Source organism: Ixodes scapularis, unplaced genomic scaffold, assembly GCF_016920785.2.
Source record: "Ixodes scapularis isolate PalLabHiFi unplaced genomic scaffold, ASM1692078v2 PGA_scaffold7__128_contigs__length_106722199, whole genome shotgun sequence".
In the NCBI taxonomy this organism is placed as follows: Eukaryota; Metazoa; Arthropoda; class Arachnida; order Ixodida; family Ixodidae; genus Ixodes; species Ixodes scapularis.
The window spans coordinates 99834734-99853728 of NW_024609882.1; the positions used below are offsets into that span (position 1 = coordinate 99834734).

The window sequence follows — 18995 nt, forward strand, 5'->3', positions numbered from 1 at the left end:
TATATCGCCGAAAATATCATAGAAGGTGGCAATCCTGTGTCCACTTGCAACTTGGCCGGGACGCCAGTGATGACCGCCTCGCAGTACAAGGCGTTTGGAAGTCCCTTAATGTTCATTGGCTTTCATGGAAGACATGGTCTTCGCTGTGGTTGATTTTCTGCATACTGGCGCGAAATGACCGCGCGTACCGCATTTCTCGCATATCTATGTTTACACTGGGCATGAAGTATTGTCAGCTAAGTGAGCCGAAGATGCGCATCTGTAGCACTTCTGAACTTGTTTTGGAGAATTCGCAGTAGTTCTTGTAAGAGCTGCAACATCTGAAGTGCTTGAGATTTTCTTATTTTCATTGAATAGTTTAGACTCGCGCAGAGCTTGTTCCACTTGTCTAGCAATGGCGAGTGCTGTGTCCAGTGTTAATTCTTGTTCAAGCAAAAGCCCCTTTCGCACATTCTTGCTGCTGGCTTTCCCTGCTAGCTGGCCATATATTAAATCATCCCCGAGTTCTCCAACTTGCATGTCTTGGCAAGGCTCCGTAATGTTGCGACATACTCTTCGACCGTTTCTCCCGGTAGTTGTTCCCTTTGACGGAAACGATAGCGTTCGACAGTCTTGATGACGAATGGCGTGAAGAATTTGCTCAGAGTACGTACTGTGTCTCCGAATACCTGAGTAGTGGAAGCACTGTCCGCAGAAGTCGATGGTTGAGGGTCTTATGCGGTAGCAGCTAGAGAACAGAATACTTGCTGACCCTCCATTCCAAGGCAGTTGAGAAGTATTGCCTTCTTCCTGCCGTTTGGGCAAGTAGTCGCTCCGCTCGCCACCATGAATGGTACCCAAGAGTGGGTACCATTCTACCCATGGAATTGTCTGTTCACCTTGAGCCGGTAGAAAAGTCGGTGGCCTTTCTAGCTTCATTGCCAACAGCACCAATTTGTCGCATTGTAGAAGAACAGACAGAAAGGAACTTTAACTTAGTCACCCTGCGTGCTGTATATTTCCGCGAGGCCATATAATCATCATCAACAAACTCGGGCGGGATCTCGCGGTGTTTGCTCGAGCAGCCATCTGTAAAAAGCCATTATGTTCCTTTCATAAAGTGTTCTTTGGATTGTGTCTCCAACCCGGCGTTACTTAGGCTGCGATGTAACAGTTGGCGACGAAGGCACCCTGAACATGGTCGAGCTCTGCTTTACACACGCATGTCCGACAATGGGCAGCTAAATTTCCTGCTCCTCGGGAGGTTCCTAAGTGTTACTGCATGTTCGCAAGCATTGTCGTTAATACATCGACCGGTATGTCCGATGTAGCAGCACCCATATGTTAGCGGTATGTTATAGATGACTCACTTATCACACAGAGCGTAAGTGTAACACCAGGCACCGAAGAAAATAAGCCCCATCTGAAAAAGAAGTAATCCATACTGCCTTTGTTTTCACATGTCGCGTATTTTCTTCAATACGTGATCAAGCCGATTTACGGGGTCACTTTAAAAGCTTCACCCGGATTCGGGGGCTCGTGGATACATTGAACGAATAGCGGCTGTGTAGTAATCTGAAGTAATATTTATAAAAAAAACTAAGTAAAAATTATAAGCGTGCAATGACGCCATGGAGGCATAAAAGACGAACGGAGCTCGAGCTCCGTCATGAATTCCCTCCATCACCCCACGGGTCGTTCTAAATCGACCCTTTTTAAAAATCTATCAAACCAGATTGGTAGTCGCCCTTTTGGGGGCAAATATGTATGTGATATGATCCGAATCCTCGCCAAACGCTGACTCAGCACTAGTTTTCGATACAAGACAAGCCGTGTTCACGCCGAGTGCTGACGCACCCCTAGCGTCCAATTCACACTCAGAGGACGCGTCCCGACAATGGCGGGCTCGTATAATCGGCGCAGCTGCTGCTAGATGGCGCCCACTTTTGAAAAAGGGTCTAATCCTGCGAAGTCTTGACCGCGGCAAACCCCTTTGTTCCCGCCACCTTTTGTCTGTCATTGAACCGGGCACCGAGCCCCAATGCAGAGCCGTATATGTAGAGAGTTTGGCCATTCGTTGTGAAGTATAGAAGACAAATGAAGAGGCGCCATTGGCCGAAAGCGGGCTGGGCGTGTTCCAAGGCGTCTTCACAAATTCGAATGCGACCAACCAGAAGCCGGAAATAATACCCTGGCGGTGGTCGCGAGAAACAAACCTGATTAGTGCATCGGAGTAACCCTCGGTGACAGAAAATATGGTACACGTGATGTTTTAATCACGGTCATCCAAAATGATATAATCATCTTTATTTGCTCAGGAGAGCCGCGGCACCGCAGAAAGGCAACAGCCCGTACCAAGGAGGCCCGCGGTGCCGCGTCTAGTGAAGAGGATTATGTGATGATGTAATATACAAGATGAAAGTTCTGATTATTAGGAAATGTGTGTTAGGCCTAACAGCATTCTTCGCGGTTGTGGTCTTCGCGGTGCTGCCGTTGGCTACTTACTTCTAGCAGGCCGGTCTCAAGCACCTGGAGTGGGCTCCTCGCGTGTCCGACTTGCATAGTAGCCAGCCGAATTACCGGCGACGCAGGGAATTCATCACTCCCGCGGGCGGGCTCCAGGGGTTGGCGCCAGTGTTGGCTGAGCGGCGGTCTTTACGAAAGCGGGCCTTGGAGTCTTTCAGCTTGCGGTCCAGCTTGTAACTGAGCAGCCTGAGCACCATGTCGATCGAAGACATGGTCTGTGCCACTGGTCCGGCTGGCTTTCGGACGATCGAAAAGACACGTCTTACGCCCAGTTGGCTTCTTCTTCCTCCCGCACTCTTCCACCTGATGGTGGAAGAGTGCGACTAGCGGAACGAGCGACATAATCCTGACGCCCAGCGCCGAGGGCCGGGAATCTGCCGTCGGAGCGGTCACAGCCTGTCCGATCAAAACAGAGTTGAGCGGCCCGTTCGTTTCTTACATCTTTCTGCATGATCATGATCGAAACATCACGTGCACCCTATTTTCAACCACAAAGAACTACTGCACTTCACTCTTACGGGCTTACTAAAATCATATACGAACATATACCTTTGATCAGAACTGTTTCTCGCTACCACCGCTAGGGGATTCTTTTCGGCTTCCGGTTGGCCGAGAGAGCACACCGAGCCCTCTTTCCGAGTCTGGTGCACGCCCTGGCTCTGACCGCGCCTCCCATTGACCAAACTCTCTCTATACACGGCTCTTCCCCAATGTAAACACTGGCGAGCCTCGCAGCAGCAGCAGAAATTGTGTGTTAACCTAAAATACCACAGACTAGCACGAATAGAAATGGCGTTACGGACAACTTGACAAAGACAAACTTGAGACGCAGCTGAAGGTGTTCGATCACCCACGCGTCGATATAATCAATACACAGCGTCCGCAGCATGCTGTTATGGGCAGGCCAGTGGACCCATTTTGAGAAAACTGACTTGGAGGTTAATTTTGGTGGTTTATCGGGTTTCACCGAACACACTAAACCATAGTCTTAAGTCATGCGAAGTGGGCACAAAGATAAATCAAATTTTCGTTATCTTCCCTTTCTCCTTTCCAAGAGGAGATATCGCAATGATGTCATGATTTGCGACTCTTAGTGTCTCTGGGCAGGAAAGACCTCTCTCTACTATTTATACGTGCGTTTAAACAAAGATCCAACACGCTATGAGGTGTGCAGCCAGTGTTCCCTCTCTTTCCCCCTCCCTTTTAATATTAGTCCTGCCCCCCCCCTCCCTCAGAGGGTCCTCAGGATCCGCCCCTGGGGCAGACATGGCTGAAGAGTTTGAATCGGCCGCACGTCTTGACATCCGACCGCGGCACCTCCTTCAATGTCGCGGAAAACGACGGCTTTGCTGACGACGCGCGAATTGAGTTGTCTTTGTGATGCGCACTTTCGAAACGTATAGTCATAATATAAAGTCACCAATAGGCTTGTAGTAATAAGACCTTGTGGTAAGTGAATCAAGATACATGAATTCAAAATCGTAATGTACGTGGTTTGAGGTTTTTTTTTTTTCAAGCGCGTTGGAGGAGTTCGAGTGCGATAACTTCGTCTAAAGAATATAAGGAAGAAATGTTTTTTTTTTCTAATCAGAATGGTTAGACAGTCAAGATTTTTTGATGCTAGTATAATTTAGACCTAGCGGGGACCTGCTTGAATAATCTCACTATAGGAACAGAGTACTTGAATAAACAAGAAATTTGGTTTCTCTAGCAGCCGAATCATTCTAAATAGCCGATGGGCCGAAATATTCCAAATTTGAATACTATGAATTTGAAAAACAAATCATAGTATTCTAGAAATCCCATTTGTTTCAAATTCCGCGCTCGAATATCCGTGCTAGCCTACCTTTGCAAATATGGGGCCACAAACACAGGGTAGCGTTTATTTAGCTTTTAGGCTAACGTCTCTAACATTTAGCGTAATTAGAACATTAGACGGTTGTGAGTTACAGTGTTTAGCAAAAATCAGACTCCTCTGTGCCCGTACTTCTGGCTAAAAAATATATAGCACTTCGAAACCGGAAGTGTCTCCAAGTGTTTTACAGGTATTTCAAGAGGCATCCAGAACGAGGTGCACAATGAAATCAGATAATCAACTCGCCATTCTTACCTTGCGCATGTTGCTTGGAATGCGATAGTTTTTTTTTTTTTTTTTTACACGTTGTATAGATTTGTTTAAAAATACCATCAAATCTACATTAATGCAGTTTGTGCACGCGAGTTAAACGGCGAGTGGCACATAGTACAGGGGCTGATCGTAACGATCAACCGGCCAATTAAGTAAAATTTGTTAATTGACAGTTTAATTCAAAACTAGACATATGGTTTCAATTAGGAACTTGCTGAACATCATCAAAACCACTAAATCCTTAAATCAGCAATATTCAGAAAAAATTTGAGCGCTTAAAAAGCGCATTAGCGCACTAAAGCTGCCGCTGGTGCAGCACGGGCATGGCTAACGGTGCGATAAGGGGCCCGCGCGGTTTTTCCGTCTCTTATCATAGCCACAGCTTCGTACCTGTTGCGCGACTGGTACTTGGAACAACGAAAGAATAAAATACATTAAGACGAACACACCCTGCGTGTTTTATTATTTCGTGTTTCAAGTAATCTGTGCCAATCTGCTCTGTGTTCATCTACGACTGGTACATTTAGCGCACTACTACGCTTCCCACGCGCTCAAAGTATGTCTAAAAATATTGGCTTGGAGGTTTTGGAGGACGCGTAGCAGGTTTCTAATTGAGACCATCTGTATATTTTACAGTGTTGGGCACAATACTCGATAAAAGTATTTAAATTAAGCTACTAAATATCGGCTTCGTAAAGTATTTAAAATACTACTCGAGTTCCTTTCACTGTAAAGTACCTTGAGTAGAGTACAATTAATTAAAAATGTAATTCAATTACTTTTGAAGATACTTCCGAATTCCGTAATTTGTAGCAACGTCAGTGACGTACACATTTATGCAGTTGCGCAAATTTGGTTTACTAAATGGTTTATTAACACGCAAACACACAACGGCAAAAAAATATCGTAGGTTTTTTTATAGAGTCCAACCATAAGGAGCAGAAAATCACTGATACATGTTACAAAATATTTCTGGGACCAACAAACAAAAAAGAGGTCGCTTTAGCTATTCGCCACTTTATCGAATTTCAGAAAACAACGCAGAGTCGATAGGTGGGACGCTACAAATCCAAAAACGCAACTCATAAAGCGGTAACTCCAACGGATCGTCGTATTTTTGTAAAAGAAGAGTGCGCTCGCACATGGCCGCAAAGACGCCTAACCTCGCGATTGTCATTTCCTCCTCTTTTCGCTTTGACTCCGCGAGGGCGCGGAGAGGAAAGGGAGCGAGGCCATTCCTCCTCCTTCTCAACTCTTCTGCGATAAGATGACGTAAGCATTCTCGCTCATTCGCTCCTTTGTTTTCCAGAAATACGGCCATCTGCTCGAGATATGTCTATATGAGTGATGTTTTGTGGTTTATGGCGCCCTGTTGAACACTTATGCAAGCTTGTTTTGTGAAATCCGAGTTTGGGTTCAGCATCCTTTTAACGACCTATAGACTTTTGCAAATGGAGCTCTCTAGCCGCCGCCATTTTGCGACTCGAGCGACCCCTATCAGCCAAAACTTTCTGCCACCCGCCTGAGCTGTGGAAACCCTGTCAGCGCGGCTCCCCACCTGAATTGTGCATTCGAAGTTCGCCGGATTTCCTTGGAAGCTTTTACTTTCTTTACCTCTTCAGGATGCTTGCGTGTTTTGTGTTATCTTCCACCGTGAGAACCAGGGACTACCAGGGCTCGTAGCCTGCTCGACTTTCGCAGGAAACGAACGAAGAGATCGAACGTTAAGCAGCCCGCGACGTGGGCCGTTCGACGTTCTTCGAGGATTATTTGCGTTGAGATAATCTCTGAAAAACCTTCCCGGCTATGTTCCCGGTCTTGGCGAGAAGTAGCTGATAGGGTCCGGGGTCTGGGGACTGAATAGACGCGCTTGATAATTTGCTTTAGTGCTGTGTAAAATGACATCACTCTTCAAAATGCACCCCAAGACGAGCCGGATTCCGTCCGATCGTCGTGAAGTGACTATCGTCGACAATGTATCTTCCTTTCTCAAATCCTATTCGGATAACGCGGTACCGTGGGGTACGTACAATATATGTTGTTCGATCGATGAGACTCGTTGAATTTCATGTTGTAAGCGCGGGGAATACTCATGCTGGTCGGCTATCCTGTGGTGGGGTGAAATATTTTGGGCAGTTAAGACCTTTGTAGATTGAAACGGCTGAATGCATGGTGCCGTTAAAAAATATCAACATAAAATCAAACAGATGTTTCAGTTGAATTTGTTCTGTCGCGCACGGACTCGCCAAAAATAGCTTTAATTTTTTTGTTTTTGTTCCCAAACTTTGGACAATCCTTTCTAAAAAGGGCGAGAAATTCTCTTTACCATAAAGCACAAAACAAAAAATAAAACGAGGCAATTTTGCCTCCACCAGCGTCCGGAATTGTGCTTATGCAGGCTGCCTCAGCCTACTGACGAGAAAACCCACAGCCCAGCGCAGTCGGGCAACTCTGCCGTACACTCTCAAAACCAGGGACGCGCGCTGTAAATCGCTTCGTTCGAGACTGCCGCTGGAGAGGTCTATAAGGGGTGCGCTGGTGCCTTTCAAAATGGCTGCCATCTGGATGACCGTCGTAGAACAGCACTAAGAGGCGGGGTCTGCGACGCCTAATTAATTGTAGTTTTGGTGATACGAGCGTATTAGAGCCTTACTTTGTTCTTTCCCCCCAGTAAGGTGCAGTCAAGCACCTCTCTTATGAAGCCGATCATCCAGGAGCTAGGGAGGGCGATTCTCACACCGCGTTCCACCATCGCTGAATGTTGCGAATAGTGGCATCGCTGAATATCATGTTTTGTTTGCGAACCTTAGAGGCATCGTTTAACTACAATCCATTTTTTCCCTATATAAGGAGTTTACTATAAACGAACTTGGCATACAGAACGGAAATGATGCAGGGAAAACAAAGAAAGCCCACATGATAGACACGGCACTCGGCGCAGAAATCCTTCAAGTAGGTTGCGTTCAGAAAATCACTAAACGTTGGGGAAGGCTTTGTTGGCATTTTTAGAGGTCACCCTGCTCGTAGTTAGTTTCCTGTCCTCTTCGCTGCTTATCAATGTTCGCTAACAGACAGTGTTCACGAGAGCAATAAGTGCCGGACTGACGACAAAGCAAAAAAGAAACAAAAGAAACCTGGACGTTTTGCCATAGCAAGGTCAAATATACAACAAGCAAAAAAAAAGTATTTTCTTTTTGTGTCCACTTCTTATTTTTTTCTATTTGTTATTTTCTTGACACTAAAGTCTGCATTGTTGTCGTGAGTCGTTTCCCGTTCTGTATGGCGCCTCAGTGTGGCAATCTCTACTTCCGTACATACATGGGTAAATTACTTCCAAAATGTAACTTAATTACAATTACCTTGCTTCAAAGGTAGTTTAACTACAACTAGAATTACTACTACGTGGAAAGTTATTAATTACCATTACAGATTACTTTTAAAAAGTAATGAAATTACTTTACCATTACTTGCTTCTGAAAGCGACCCGACTTGGGCCATATAACTTTAAACGAGTTGTATAGAATGCAACGTATTTGTTCATTCCTTGCCCCAATGGTTGAGGAGGCTAAAGCATCCCTGCATAAATATCACGTATTGTACTTTCTTTTTATGAATTTTGTTAAATTCACGATAGAAATTCACAATTTTGGGTAGTGGAGTACTACTTTTTATATTTTTAATAAATAATAATAAATTTGTTCCTATGCTGGAAGACGCCAGACGGCTAACAAAAAACTCGGTTTGACAGACTTTTGTTAGCTCGGCAAATAAAAATGCGACAATTGGTCATATATAAACATTTTACAAGTATTAATCCAAACGCGCTAATACGACTGATTTTAAATATAAATAACATGGTATTATAAATTATTTACATCGAGTTGAAATTATAATGGCTCAGAAATCTATAAGAACTGAATCCAGGCTTCCGAGTCACTGCTGACCATATTCACAGGGGTGAAGTCACTCTCCAAAATGCTTATGCAAGAAATATCCGGAGTAACACCAACTGGAAATTAACTTTAAAATAATACAAATATATAAATATGCGACAGTACTGAAAGAAAAACGTATAAAACTGGCAGAAAAAAAAAACAAAAAACGTAGACAAATAAAACTTCTAAGTTCGGCTGGAAGCTGGAGCTTAATTTTTTTTTCTTTTCAATATTTTGGCATGCTTAAGCTATTGTTTTTGCACGCTCCGCAGACGGCTCCATACGGCGCCGTTGAGGGAGACTCCAAGGAGGATTGTCTCTCAGCCCGCAGTGTAAGCAACAAAACAGCAACTAACGCAACACTGTCTTTGTTTTGCATGCATGTGCATGCGTGTCTATGTGTGCGAGTGTGTCACCGAGCGCTAGGCCGCTTGTGCGAGCGCTGAGGCTTTCAGAGAGGTTCCATCGGCTCAACAAAGTCTTGTAAAAGTAATTGTAATTGTGCCTAAAATTTCGCAGTAACACTAGAAAGTAACTAAATCACAATTACAATTCCTTTTAGCCGAAAGTCATTAGTAATGACTACAAATTACGAGAAAAGTAATTAAATTACAGTGATTCAATTGCTGTAATTGAATTATTACCCAAGTATGCTTCCGTAAAACTACCCCTATCGCTTGAGGAGCTTTTGGGAAAACTCTAGTGGAAAAAAGCCGTCTTTTGAAAGGCGAGGGGGGCATTTTTATTTTACGAAATTTAGGGTGAAATATCAATCACGGTCGGCACAAAAAAAGATTTTTTCACGAGCTCAATTGAGTCATTGGAGCTTATCGGAGCTAGCAGCAGGACTGGGTTGCGCGAAAGAATGTTAAAGTTGACTCGTACCACGCCCACGCTACTTCAACCAAAAAACTCAGAAAATGGTGGAATGTCAAAAATGTATTTGAGATTACGAGTACAGGAGACTCCGAAATGTAATTACAATACTGTATTAAATACTCCCCATCACAAATATTTGCAAGATAAAAAAGATACTTGAAAAAATATTTGAACTGCAGTATCTTGAGTAGAGTATTTGAGATTGGCACAAGCCTGATTTTTACGAATAAAAAAGTTAATTAACAAACGTTACTTAATAAACCGACTGATCGGGGGCGATTGACCCCATATACTATGTCCCCCTGGCCGTATAAATACCTTCACAAACCGCATAAGTGCTACACTTATGGCTTTTTTGTTTTAAACAAATCGGTAAATATTAAAATAAACACCCCATTTGCGATTAACCCCGAGAATTAGCCGAAAGCCAGACTACATAGAAATCAGAGATAAGATTGGCAGCGACCTTCATCTCCAATGTTCTATAATGTGGTAAACGAAATATTCAAGGTAGGACAGATTAAACTTGTGTAGAAGATCGTAGAAAAAAATGTGAGCAGCAGGAGAGGCTTTATTCGACGTTTCGAGCAGACTATGCTCGAAACGTCAAATAAAGCTTCTGCTGCTGCTCACAATTTTTTTTTCTACGCCTGATACTGTCTTGGTGTGAAGACAGATGGGATGGCAATCGATGTGAGCACGGACGCCGGACGAACAAGGCTAGACTCTAAGGAGCTTCGCCCCTAAAACTCTTCTGAACCCGAAGGAAAATTAATCCAAAAAAGGCCGAACTTTAGTTATAAATCTGCGTGCTCGGGTCTGCGGGCTGGCTTCTGCATGTGTGTAGAAGTAGGCGGTAAGGATGTCAGACTCACCTCTGCAGCCACATGGGAGGCGTCGACGGCAGCGTCGAGGCCCGAGCTGCCGATGCCCACGATGGCGACCCTCCTCTCCTTGAACTGTTCTGCGTCCTTGAGGCTGTGGGTGTGCACGAGCTTGCCCTTGAATTTCTCCATGCCCTTGAACGTGGGTAGGTTGGGAAACCCGTTGTGCCCCGAGGCCACCACCACTGCGTCGAAGGTCTCTCGGCGCTCGACGTTGCCGTTGAGATCCTTGACGACGACGTCCCAGCGACCGGTGTACTCGTAGTCTTCGGCTTGTGTCACCCGGAGGACTTCGTGACGAAGGTGTATTTTACTCGTGATACCAAAATGGTCCGCGTAGCTCCTGATGTACTCCAGCATCTTGGTGTGTTGCATATAGTTGGGAGTTTCTTTAGGAGGCGGGAAATCGCTATGGAAAACGTAAAGCAGCAGCTTTAGCGTGTTATTGTGCAATGCGTTATGGGCAGTCTTGTACACTTTACTGAAAAAGTAATCAAATACGATCATAACAATTTTCGTTTTGACAGCATTAATTTAGCTTGTTCGATTATTTGAGAAGAAAATAAGTGAGCGTTACTTTAAAAAGTGACCGTTAATTTTTCGATTACTTCATATTTATGAATTTGCCGTTTTGAGGAATATTCTTTTGCGCATTTTGCATTGTTGGATTAGGATATCAAAATTACAAACTAGTCGTCCTCTCAATCCACAAGTTTGGGTTGATCATTCTTCTTTCGTGTCTCTGCGGCATAAGCATATACATAGGAGGGAAAGCGTGCGGCTCTCTCCTGTAACGCTTGTCTCGTTCCTGCTATATCAAACAAATCGTTGGACGTAAAGCGAGTGCTAACACGCACACGAACTTAGAGCGTGTAATTGCCAACCTATTAGAATTATCCACTGCTGATTAGATTGCGAATGCCATAGAGGCATTTTAAGCACGGCACATCAGAGACGCATCCACGCAGGTACACAAAGTGTAGAAAAGAAAAACGGCAAAGTACACGAGAAAAAAAGTTTATTCTCAACAACCACTGCAAACAGCATGCAAAACTAAGAAATCAGTACAATTTTCTAAAATTCCTTCCAGGCGCGACACATCGCACGGATTTTGATGGCGCAACGCGGGAGCGAACGTGATAGGTATACCACATTAGGCTTATGTGGAACAATATTTCTGGTATGTTTTACACATGAAACATGCACGTTCAGGGAACGCGTGTGCCTTGAATGAAGGAGCTACTCATGGGTCCAGCTTCCTAGATGCAGTCAACAAAAACACGTAACCAGGTACGTCGCCATTTTGAATTAAAAAGACTTGCGTCAACGGCGCCCATCTCTGTGCACCATAAACCTACTCTCTCTTCTTAGGTTCCTAACATGAGAAAAATATTGTCAGTGGACAAATAGCGGCGATAAGTGAACCGGCCTCTTTCAGTAATCCGTCGCTCTCCGAAGCGTCGAGGAGCTATACTTCGTTTCGGCTTACCTCTGGCCGCAGCGGATGCTACGAACCTTTAGAGCCAATCGAAGGCCTTGTGAGTTTCCCGTGAGCTTCGAGAGGAAGCGCCGTGACCGACGAGGTAGAGGGGATTAGGGCGATATCCCCTTCACCAGGTAAAAGTGACCACCGCTTGACTGCCGCCATGTCGTACAATTTTGACCACTGGACACATGACCGTACAAAGTTCTGAGGCCTTCACGCAAAACTGAGCCGAAATTATTATTGCGATCGTTGTAAAAAAAAAAACATAATAAACTATTTTTTAATACTGTTAGCCCCTGAAATCAGTGTCTAGCTCCGATAAAAACCCAGAATGCAGAACCGCGCTGACGGTATCTAGCGGAGGCATTGCGAAGCTGCCCGAGTTTTCGTCGTAAAAGCGCATTTTGGATTTAAAGCGAAAGAAATAAAACTTATCTGGTCGGTACTGTTATTAACAATCAATAAGCAATTGTTTTTGCGCGGTAATTTCTGCAAGTAAAACTATAAGGACACGTGTCTAGTGGTCAAAAATGTGCAGCATGGCGGCGGTCAATCAGGGGTAACATTCAGCTACCAGATTATAACTCTGAGCACCTCTCCCCAGTGTTGTACGAAACAACGTTCCTGGAACGCGTTTTTTTTTTTTTTTTAAGGAGGAACGAAGAAACACCGCCGTTCCATTTTGCATCGAAGGAACAGGAACGCGAACTCGTTACATTATTACAGCGACGGAAGAAGAAACAGCGTTGTTTTTTATTCGTCCAGTGGAAAAATTCATATTTTTATTTCCAAGAAAGGAATTCTAAAAAAAAAAAAAAAAAAAGCATAAAAGCAATATATATTTACGAAGAGCGTGATCTCGTGAACTTTTTGTTACTTACGGTTTATTTTGTGGCGTCCTCGCGTGGTAACATTCGGGTACAGGAGAGCTAGTGGGGATTGATTCTCTATGCCCGCAGTCTCGGGCATCGATTCTCAGTGCCCGAGAATGCGGTACAGGAGTCAAAATATTTAGCCGATTGAAAAGAGGGAAAAAGGAATGTCTTAAAGTCAACTACTTTCTATGCTTACACGAATCCTCATACACCCAGAAATCTAAGGCCGACTACGGCCATCACTGAACCTCCACGAAGAGACCTCCAGTTACAACAAAAGTACAGGTTACCATACATCGAACGCAACCTTGTATCTCAAACATTCGTGACTCAGAATAAACACAAACACTAATCTTGATATCTTCTCCTCTTGTCCCCCACCTTCAAACTGAACATCGAACGCAACCTTGTATCTCAAACATTCGTGACTCAGAATAAACACAAACACTAATCTTGATATCTTCTCCTCTTGTCCCCCACCTTCAAACTGAACAACGAATCCAACCATTCAACAAGAAAGACCTGAAGTTTTTAAGACTAACCTTCCAAAAGCCCGTCCTTCTTCTTAACTTGCTCGTCTTGCGTAGAGCAACATCGAGAAGCAACTGCTGTTTAGTTTCAATCTAACAAGGGACTTTGTTAGATTGAAACTTGTGAGGGTGTTGTAAAACACTCGTGCAATGTGGGGTAACAATATATTTGGCTCGTCTGGATCGCCCACCACAAACATAAATATGGCAAAACTCTGAGACCTTTTGAAATGAGTATACCAACAGATGAAACCTTGCTTCCGCTTTTTTTCCTGTCCTAGTGCCTTTCTATCACGGCATTCAAAATCGTATGTTCCCAATTTGATGGGATAGATAAAAAAAAAGAAAACTTAGCTTAATCTAACGAAATATGGTAATCAGCAAAATCCAATAGTAACGTATATGTAACGATACGTTCCATGTTTTTAACTGTGAGGGGAACGAGTTCCTAGATGGAACTTGTAACGGGAACGTGTTCCTAGATGGAACTTGTAACGGGAACGTGTTCCAAAAAGTCAAAAGCAACGAGGGATGTGCTTCCGTTCCTCTTTTTGAGGAACGTGTACAACACTGCCTCTACCTCGTTGGCCGTGACGCGCGGAAGCCGTAATTACCTGCTACATTTGCACAGCTGGGTTGCCTGGGATCGCTTGTAACGTCCACTGCGGCCTGCCGTCAGGTGCAACGGAGTGTAGGACTAGGCGGCAGGGTCGGGCAGGAATACACTAAAAATTATTTGGAAATAAACATACTCGAAAACAAGGCAAAGAAGGCAAAATAGAAATGCTGACATATATTCCTAGAAAGGAGTATCTCGACACGTATAAAATACATGTGTGACTTATAAAAGTATTCGAAGATACAAATACAAGAATACATTTTGCAAATACAGAGATAGTGCAATATTTTCGTCAAAAAGCTTTTTGAGATGTCCTCCTACTCGCTGGAATTCGGTGGATCCACCTGCTAGTGCACAATATAAACATGATTTATATTATTTGTGCTATATTTGTTAAACAATGAATGAGTGCTCACTGCAGGATTTCAACGTCGACGTTCTTGAACCCGAAATGAGAAAGCGACTTCTCGAAAATTGTCGCAAGATACATCTGACCTCGATAGTATCGCCGGTACCACTTCTACAACTGAAAATTAAATTATGGACGAGAATGCCAAATACAGACAAAAAATTGTAACGCCTTACTGAAATATAAATATAAAATGTATTTCATTACTAATATCGCGATATGTTTCTACCTAGATATTGCCCAAAACGGCTAGCTTGCGCAAGACGTCGCCCGATTTAAACGGGTGATATCCGTCCATTTATGCTGCACGTTTTGTATCCACGTGGGGATGGGTGGCGACTAGTGATGGGAAGAATATTTATCCGAATCGGGATTCGGAAAGATTCGGAAGAGTCGCCGAATCTCAAGAGATTCGGTAAAGTGCGGTAAAATTCGGAGCGTTGCCATGGTTGCCAGATCACGCTGATGAGTGTTCCAACTTTTCGTGATATTAAATTCACTAAATTCTACAAAGCCCACAAAATATTGTTGTAATGTAATACCGTAGTAATAAATAAAATGTTCCACTCTGTTTATAATATTTTGGACATTTGTCCAGAACGGTAACCGAACATCGCGGTAAAATTGGCTTCGGTTCCGGATTACGACCAAAATAGGCATGCTTGGTGCACGTGGAAATGCAAGCGCATGCTTTCATCGCTCGGGCGGTTCGGCGACAGTCGGTTGTGCGGCAGGTGGTTTGACGAGAGTTTCTTGGGCGCCAGAGACCTCCGGCGTTGTCGGCGGGGTCATGGCAGTGACCACCGCGGCTGCCCTTGCGGCGAAACGCAGGCGCGATAAGTTCCTCGTGGATTTCGTCAGGCTTGGCGTGGCCACCCAGCCCGGCGGGATTCGGCGGACGTGCAGCCGGTGCAGCGGTGGGTCGGCGGAGCGAGGTGATGTTTACGTTACGTACTCCGGGATCCCCGGGGTACGTTCTCGTACCCCGGGGATCCCGGAGACCCGAGACGTCGACCATGCTCGCCCGAAGCTCGCAGCAGTCCCTCCCCCCCCCCCCCTTGCAAGAGATCGATGCCGTACGTGCTGTTCGGCAGAAACACATTTCGGGCCCATAATTACGGTCATAGTAGCACACCCCACACAAGTGAGCATGTTCGATTCGATTACCTTCAACGTGTGTCCACTCCGGTATTGTTATCGGAAAACTGGAAACAATCTAAAACTCCTTGCGCCGTAGTATTACAGTCTCCTGTACTGCATTTGTACTTTTCTCGTTAATGATATCTGACTCAGTTAGTGTTGGGTTTTGAACAATAAAGTTCCGTCGGACACCCCTGTATTGTTTCTTTTTTAGCAAATAAAGTTCACGCATACAAAACTTGCTGCCGAGAACGGAGAAACGACAGTGCGACGCTTTTCTTCACCGGTGCCGGTACGCGGTCGAAGTTGGGACGAGCAACACTTTTCATCGCTCTCGGGTCTTACCTCTAGAGAAGGAGATGAATCATTTCCTTGGCTGATATATTTATTGCGCGTTGCGCCACATTATGTATAATACACAGCATTTCGCTACATTTTATTTTACCGATCACCACGAAACCGCGCAGAAACCGAGACCACACCGATCAGCTCAGCTGGGCCTGGCCGCGTGCCAGGGTTTAGAATGACAGTACAGTACATACCATACGCTGAAGTAAACAAAACGAAATCTGGTTATATGCAGTAATAGTACCTAAAAAAAAAACTCAACTGACAGCATTCGCGAGGTTTACGAAGAGGTTCACGCCGCCGTCTGCAACCAGCGACGGATCGGACGAATCTCCGAATCTGCCGAATATTCGTCGCGGGAAGTTCGGAAATTTCCGAATTTAACCGAATCCGAATCTCCGGTGATTCGTCCCATCACTAGTGTCAACGTCACTAGAACCACTCAGTTGGGAAACTGCCACCGAGACTGCTCTGAATAAGTGGCACCGACCCGTACTCGAAAACAGAGCTAATGGCGATCGCAACGCCGCCATATCTCCCGCAGTGGCCACTCGATGAACTGCATGTGACTTCTATTTCGGCTTTAATCAGCCATTTTGGCGCCAAAACACATACGGGGGCAGGTGTTTCAGGGTTCAATAAAATGTATTTACACTGTAAACTGTAAGACGAAAATCACACCGGGAAACAGATATACAGTAGGAACCTATACGCTACAAAGATCCAGGGGCGGAGGTAGAGTCTCCCAAGCGAACGCGCCACGATTTACTACCGAAGTTAGGATGCGCTATAGGTCGGGACGCGCAACCTGAAATCACCGCTGAGGCATGGTTGTATAAATACAATATTAATTGTGCCGCAAAACCTTGCAAACTAAAGATTTTAGAAAACATTACGCGCCCTTCACTTTCTACTAAACTCCGATAAAAGTTACTAGAAAAACGTTTTTTTTTCCGTTGTTTGATCTGAAAAAAAAAAAAAAACGACCGCATCTCCACGTGGTGAATGATATTCATTGGGGCGAAGTAATGGTGGTGCTGATGATACTTATTTTGTTCATAGGTAGTGCTGAGTTCCGGGTTGCGTTGGTATGGAATGTGTGGTATGGAACGTGGTTATATACGCGTTTGAGCATTTGACCGCAACGCACTCTTGTCTATAAACGTTGAGCCAATGCATGCAAAGTTTAGCGCAATTATATACGCATTTGACCGCAGTGCCCTCTCCTATATAGACGTTGAGAGGCTACATGCAACGTTTCATCCATGACATCCCCAGCTCTTAAGTTACTACCACATCTCAGAGGCCCCTACTCGTCCCGCAGTCGCGGCAGAGTGGTTAAGGCGATGGACTAGAAATCCATTGGGGTCTCCCCCCACAGGTTCGAATCCTGTCGACTGCGCAAACATTTTTTTCTTTTTTTTAAGAAGACAGATGAGATGGCAATCAATGTGAGCAAGGACGCCGGACAAGGCTAGACAATAGGGAGCTTTGCCCCTAAAACAGGCTTTATAAAAGCTCAAGGTGACCACAGTACAGACAAATGATAAAGAGCGGCGCTGTTGTCGTATTCAGCTCGGTCTCGGTGGACGCCAGCGGCCCAGGTTTTAACGGTGAGTTCCCCAACTGAGGGTTCTAGTAACGTTGATGGGTGGACACATCCTTGCGCTGTGTCTTAACTTCGTCGTGTACATATGGTAATTTAAACCGTTTTTATTCGTGCTAGCCTCTCAACGGTCTGTTTGCACTGTGAAGGAGTAAACACGTAGGGCTTTTAATCCAATATCATTATTAAGCTACTCATCACAGGTTTTTGCTTACGTGTGTCGCTTCTAATGTAGTAAATTTCCCGCTGAATTTAGCCGAAAGTTGACTTCACATCTCTACCGAAAAACCTAGTATAAAATTTCGATATCCGGATTATGGAACTTGAAATCTATCTGATTTTTATCTGCATTTCCTTTTTTTTCTGAAATTATTGCTCTATTTCCAGCCCGAATGTCAGAATTCCAAAAATACTTCCACTTACGAGTTCTAGACATAATCCAGATAGTGAAAAGTTACACAGCGTTTTTCGGCAGGGGTGACCTATGCACCAGTTTGGGTTCCCCGATAAATTAAGCGGAATCATGTTCCTCGCAAAATTTCACGGAATATTGACTTCACGTTACTTATGCACCAAATCAAGTTATTCGCTAAATTTAGCAGAAAATGTACTTCGCGTGACTCACGCACCACTTCCGCTTCCCTGCTAAATTTAGCGGAATCAGGTTCCCCTCTAATTCAGCGGAAAATCGACTTCATGTGACCTTTGCACCGATTCAGGATCCTCACTAAATTTAGCGGAGTCAAGTTCCCACTATATTCAGCTGAAAATTTACTTCCCCTGACCTATGCACCAATTCAAGTTCCCCGCTAAATTTAGCAGAACATTGTCCAATTCACCCTATTGATAAAAGCAGCAACGAAATCGTGCTGGTCTTGCTGGTAATTAGGCTCGTCAAGCTGGTAATTTAGCTGGACATACCGGTCCAGCTGTGAGTGAAGCTGGTGAAGCTGGGACTAAGACATGCGAAGCTGCAAGTGAGTTTGGCGAAGCTGAGAGTCAAGCTGTTTAAGCTGGAGTCGGGCTAGTCAAACTTCTAATCGTGCTGGTCAAGCTGGTCTTGCTGGGAGCGCGTCCGCCAAGGTCGGCTTGGGCTGGGACGACGCCACTTTCTGTGCATTGTCCCATCGTTTTCGGGAAGCGACCAGGTGCTTCAGGTGCGCTGCCAGCTGCCTTTGTGTGCGAGAAAAGAGCGAGAGAGAGACTGGTAGGAACGAACATTTTGAGACACGTGTGGCTAGCTTAGACAGATTTTCCAAAGGACGGCAGTGTTTGCGCTGTACGGTGACAACTTGGACGGCGGAGCGAGCAAGGCGGGGTTTAAGGCGACAACGAGCGGCGGTCTGTTGAGCGCGGGAAGAAGTCGGACGTCCCGACTGAGACGTCGTTTCGTGTCTTCGAACGTGTGTGTGCTCGTGGAGTAGGGTACCTGGTGCCGCGGAGTATCCCTAATGCCATCCAAGCCAGGCGGATTTCCTCGCCTCTGCCGACTCCGCAAAACGCCGCTACGCCCCCATTACTGGCGGGACCCAGGTTCGCTTATCTCATCTGTGGAGTATTTTCTATTGTTATTGTATGTTTTGAAATCGAAGACGGGGAGAGGAGAACACCAAGTGGTTCTGTGCCTCTTCATTAAGCTCGAGGCATAAGT

The 18995-nt window shown here is 44.9% G+C and overlaps 1 protein-coding gene across 1 annotated transcript in view; it reads right to left on the minus strand.

Annotated features, from left to right (window-relative positions):
- The window catches only part of LOC121832864 (flavin-containing monooxygenase 5-like), a 44026-nt gene that overhangs the window by 19836 nt on the left and 5195 nt on the right, over positions 1 to 18995 (minus strand). Inside the window, exon 2 of the mRNA XM_042286316.1 lies at positions 10323 to 10740. Within this exon, the coding sequence (XP_042142250.1) occupies positions 10323 to 10740 (418 nt within the window). The remainder of the gene's footprint in view (positions 1 to 10322; positions 10741 to 18995) is intronic.